This window comes from Thermobia domestica, chromosome 8, assembly GCF_964235325.1.
Source record: "Thermobia domestica chromosome 8, izTheDome1.hap1.1, whole genome shotgun sequence".
Taxonomy (NCBI): domain Eukaryota; kingdom Metazoa; phylum Arthropoda; class Insecta; order Zygentoma; family Lepismatidae; genus Thermobia; species Thermobia domestica.
In genome coordinates this window covers 249,466,294-249,472,293 of record NC_137461.1, presented here as the reverse complement: position 1 = coordinate 249,472,293, position 6,000 = coordinate 249,466,294, and the positions used below count along the sequence as shown (strand labels likewise).

Genomic DNA, 6,000 nt, shown 5'->3' with positions numbered 1-6,000 from the left:
TAAAAGTATCATGAAGTGGAAAATCTAAAATAATATTTAATGCCATTTCTAAATACAAATGCACATATTTGTGTCTTAATTTCATGATACATACAATTTTACAATGTATCTGATATTGAAACATTTACACTAACACTAGAAATACAATGATTAGTAGTTTTTGAGAATTAGGCCTCGTAACTCGGTGGCTGTACAATCAAATGAACCCATGAAAGCACTAGATTTCTTTAAATCCCTGTTGAACAAACGATGCAAACATTTACGTAAAACTTTCTTACAAAAATACATTTAAATAGAAGTGTAAATAGTAATTTTGAAGTTGAAATACCAGTTATGGTGCACACAATCAGTGCCGCATTTAGGTTTGATGGGGCTCTAACCTATTGAAAGGGTCCTTTACACGTCAAGCTCTCCTTTTCAGCGACAAAATGTTGCATTTTTTAGGTTTGAACCAAGGGCGCCGATCCTGAGGGGCCGAGGGGGCCAGGGGGCCCCCCAAAGCTGATGTGGGCCCCCGAATTGTATTTATGAATATACTTTTTTTGGCATAATTTTTTTCCAATTTGTCTTAAAATCCTCATATATGCAATCTGCATCTGAATGGACCCCCCAAATTTACAGAGAAATCGGCGCCCTTGGTTTGAACATATGTTATATGCAAATTTATGGACCTAATTTATATCTAAATGGAAACTAGGGCCCATTAGAAACAGGGCTGGGAAATGGGGGACTCCATTATAAGCGGGGCTGGATAACAGGGCTTCATTACAAGTGGGGCTGAGAAATAGAGCAACATTATTTAATTCATAAAAGCCATATATAACAATACAAAACACCATTGTTGTATGTGCATTTTAAGTCATTTGCTTTTTCTTGTTATTTGGAAATTACATTACAATTAGTTTTTCTTTAACTCTTTTGGGCCTCCAAGCGAGTGGGACCCTAAGCTATAGCTTGTTAGCTTATATGTAAATCCGTCACTGCACACAATAAACATTGATGATACTACAAGAATAATTCGTCCATGGAATATTTATCGAAAACATTTCTTCCCATTTTATCGTAAAATTTTGCACATTCTTTCTCCAAGGCTGGTTTTATTTCTCCAAATAGCAGTTGCCAGTTCTGATTTAGAAACATATTCACAGTATCTCCTGGAAAGAAGAAGAAGAAATATGTTAAACTTTAATCCCACAAAGATTACATACATAGAATAAGTATTACAATCACAAGTAGATTTGTCCAGAGTTCAGATGTAGTTACAAACTATACAAGAGGTTAGGACATCTGATTCCGAAATTATGCAGAGACGACGCGTATTAGTAATTAAAGGCACAAAATGGTGAGGAACTGAAATATAACGATGCCTTGCAGGGCCGGATTTTCCAATAGGCCCGGGCCTATGGGCGCAAGCTCCCAGGGGGCGCACGGCCGAGAGAAAAAAATCTAGTTTTACTTTAAAACACAGTTTTTGTGTCACGTTATCAAAATACTTCATGTAAGCTGTGTTCCTGAGATTAAAATTATTTTATAATGTTACAGACTTTTTTTTTTTGTTTATTTGCCCAAATGGCTAAATTGAACAAAACCAAAGTTATTCACCAATCTTTTGTTAATACATTAACGGTATTTTGTTAAGTCCAGAACCAAGTAAATTCCTCAAAAAACTTGCAATGATAAAATTGCATCGTGGAGTGATGTTTAAGCAATTAACATATAGGCCTGATATATTTTTTTAATAAAGGTTTTTTTTTTTTGTTTTTTTTAGGAAAGTAGCTTTAACCAGACTAGGGGGCGGAAAAAATTATTGGGCCTAGGGGCGACAAAATCCGGCCCTGATGCCTTGCATTAGTGGTTACTGATTATTTCCTTTAACGAGTACAAAACTTCAAATTCCACAGTTCAAATATCCATTAAATTCTAAATATGAAATGTAATTAAAACTAGTTATTATTATTAATATTTGTCTTTCAACTCAGTTACTTAAATAGAAATATGCAATTGCAAAAAACGATTAAAATCCCATTTACAAAATATGAATAGGGGGCCGCGGTGACTCAGTAGTGAGGGTACTCACCTCTGGCTAATGGGGGTACCTAGTTCGATCCCAGCAACCACCAAATGGGCTTTGTAGTGGACATACACGTGCGTGGATTTTCTCGTGGTTCTCCCGTTCTTCCACTTTCGTCATTCTACCATTGTCATCCATCTTACGTATTCCTTAGACTTGGTGTATAATCGTGGGAAATAGAACTAAACAGAAAATGTGAATGCTAATATTTCGTTTGCCATCAATCGATATGCGACTGACCCGCTCTAAACGATGTTGCTGCTGCTTCACAACAACTTATTATATACATCTATGGATGGCGAGAGTGTGCTACACTTGTGGAAGCATTTCGGCAAGGTAAAAACTAATATGCGTACACAATAGCGGGAACGGGAATTGATTGTTTAGGATCACGCTAGTAGGTCTTAAAAGATTGTAATGTTAGTACGACGTCCGTCCATCATTCTACACCATAAGTCTTGAACGAAAGCGAATTTCTGAATTCTGTTTTATTCAATAAAGAGCTAGAACTATTATAACCGCTAATAGAGTCCATCCGTTAATATGTTCACGGGTAACGATAACATTAATGCTGACTATCCAGCGACTGTCTCTGCCGAGTTCTTTAATGGACTCAATCCGTTAATATATTCACGGGTAACGGTAACTTTAACGGTGTCTATGCAGCGACTGCCTCTGCCGAGTCCTTTAATGGAGTCAATCCGTTGATATATTCACGGGTAACGTTAACATAACGATGGCTACCCAGGACTGTCTCGGCAGAGTTCGTTAATGGAGTAAATTCGTTAATATATTCACGGGTAACGGTAACTTTAACGGTGACTATCGAGCTCCTGTCTCGGCAGAGTTCGTTAATGGAGTCAATTCGTTAATATATTCACGGGTAATGGTAACTTTAACGGTGACTATCGAGCGCCTGTCTCGGCAGAGTTCGTTAATGGAGTCAATTCGTTAATATATCCACGGGTAACGGTAACTTTAACGGTGACTATCGAGCGCCTGTCTCGGCGGAGTTCGTTAATGGAGTCAATTCGTTAATATTTCACGGGTAACGGTAACTTTAACGGTGACTATCGAGCGCCCGTCTTGGCAGAGTTCGTTAATGGAGTCAATTCGTTAATATATTCACGTGTAACGGTAACTTTAACGGTGACTATCGAGCTCCTGTCTCGGCAGAGTTCGTTAATGGAGTCAATTCGTTAATATATTCACGGGTAACGGTAACTTTAACGGTGACTATCGAGCGCCCGTCTCGGCAGAGTTCGTTAATGGAGTCAATTCGTTAATATATTCACGGGTAACGGTAACTTTAACGGTGACTATCGAGCTCCTGTCTCGGCAGAGTTCGTTAATGGAGTCAATTCGTTAATATATTCACGGGTAACGGTAACTTTAACGGTGACTATCGAGCGCCTGTCTCGGCAGAGTTCGTTAATGGAGTCAATTCGTTAATATATTCACGGGTAACGGTAACTTTAACGGTGACTATCGAGCGCCTGTCTCGGCAGAGTTCGTTAATGGAGTCAATTCGCTAATATATTCACGGGTAACGGTAACTTTAACGGTGACTATCGAGCGCCTGTCTCGGCAGAGTTCGTTAATGGAGTCAATTCGTTAATATATTCAAGGGTAACGGTAACTTTAACGGTGACTATCGCCCCGGTTGCCCCCATGGCACAGCCCTGTGTATATCCTACTAAACAGAGGAGTAAACAAAACTTTACCAATGAAGCGGATTCAAGCACTTAAGATCATATCGTATCAGGGGTTGAAGCGAGTTTGAGTTTAGCATCCTTTTCTGCATGCAGCGAAGCTATATGAGATGTGAACTTACATCGTAACGTGGAATCTGAACGACATGAGGCCTGCCGGAAATCGAACCTCGGTCTTCCACGCTAAAACGCTAACTGCTTAGCACAAGGGAGATCAGCTCGTTTCAGGAAAGCACGATTTTTGTAAACATATCTTAATAGGATAAAAGTTTCTTTTTTCCACAATATCTTATTGATACAAAGCAGAAGTTAAAAGCCTGACCCTTCTTGCGTACGCCATTGACTTAAGCAAATATTTATGTTTTTGCAGCACAAATTAAGCACTTATTTGTGATAGTATTCAAAAGCCTTTACCGAGAGGTGCGGGGAGGGGCAACTTCACGTAGCCAGAAAATATTTATGTTTTCGGAATTACTACGTGTGATCAACTAATTAGACATTTCACTTCTACAGGGTGGTCCGGAGGTAAACGTACCCCCCATTAGTTTCAACAGTAAAGTGTTAGTTATCGTAGAATGTCTGTACACAGTTACCTTGAAGTCATAAGAGTCTTAAGAGTCATAAACATCGGTATGATCACCATCCATATCAATGCTATATGGACTTCGATCACACACTGTTGATTACTCCTACTTCACTGCAAATAACTGTTACAAAGCAGAAAACAGCAGAAAACAAATGAACATGGATAGCATTATTGCCAGACAATGTCAAGCAATGTTACCAAACAAATGTGGGTAAAACCTAAAACCGTCAGAAAACACCAATTAGGGGTACGCCCACTTCAGAACCAGGCTATATATTTTTTCGATGGGGATAATTTCATAACGAAAATGTTTGATTCTATCCTCTCATATGCTCTTATATACCTACTAAAATGACAATGACGCAAATAATAATAATAATAATAATAATAATAATAATAATAATAATAATAATAATAATAATAATAATAATAATAATAATAGAATCTTGCTTTTTCCCTATTTTAAAATACAAACTATGTAAAATAAAATACAAAACCATATTTTAAAATACAATTAATTTTGTTGATACTTTATTCATTATCATTCCTAATGTTCACAAATCTTGAACATTTGTGCTTACACGATGGTCCACTAAGATTTGTTTCTAGTTTATCCCAAAGAATTACACAGCCATACAAGACCAAAAAGTTGTGTAAGATCATTTATAGAGACAACGCATTGAAAGATTCACTCATCGTTTTCGTGAGTTTACCAGTTGTGTTACTAGATGGCAGTTGTACATACTTCGAAAATGAAAGCTGTGCACGTTCTGCCATCTATCGTTAGAAGTAAAAAATATAGAAATGCTATTTTATAAGATTTTTTGACGACAGAGAACAGCCAGATGCTGGAACATGTTAATCTTCTCCGTTAAAAGAAATTAAAATCACTTGCTAAAATATTTAGTGCAGACTAAGAAAATATAAATTATTTTTTTGTATTTTAATAGAAATTGCATTTACTGAAATATCTTGTTTAGTAATTATTATTTTGCAAAATAGAAAATCATAAGTTATGTGTTACCTTCCTGCAGTTATCTAGAGAGAAGGCATCACCACTTATCAATACAACGTTATTAATGTTATGGTACTCTATGGATATCAATTTGTCGTATGATTTGTTGTGATCATGAGCAAACTGAGGCCTGCGGACCAGACGTGACCAGCATATGATTTCTAATTTCATAAAAGTAAGAAGAGTATTATTAGTTTCATCGAGTTCTATTACAGATTGACAGATGAGCATTTAACTTCATTGCTGAGAATCAGTGTACCCCTATTTCGAACCAGCACAATTTCATTCATCACATTCCCAATTCATAATCTTCCAATCATTCATAGGGCTTACGTTAGTTCTACAAAAATCTTGTAAAATATATTGTTTTTAATAAATTATATTGATCCGACTACAGCTTTCGTTCTTTTTCTTAGGCTCCCTCCTAAACGAAAACTTTTCCCCTCATTGATCTAATGGATAAGGTTTTGTTGTTGATCTTTGGAGCATTCTTTCGTCAAGACAAGTTGATTTATATATATGTTCCATGTGTGCAATCGTTGGAAATTCCCCACCCTCGAAAACTATTATACCGTGTAACAGAAGTGATTGACCGGAAGTGACTAATTCCGGTACC

The 6,000-nt window shown here is 37.0% G+C and overlaps 1 protein-coding gene across 1 annotated transcript in view; it reads right to left on the bottom strand.

Moving 5' to 3' along the window:
- Positions 1-6,000, bottom strand: part of LOC145693526 (protein takeout-like) — a 212,333-nt gene continuing 206,333 nt past the window's right edge. Inside the window, exon 6 of the mRNA XM_081769596.1 lies at positions 1-1,154. Within this exon, the coding sequence (XP_081625722.1) occupies positions 1,006-1,154 (149 nt within the window). The 3' untranslated portion in view covers positions 1-1,005. The remainder of the gene's footprint in view (positions 1,155-6,000) is intronic.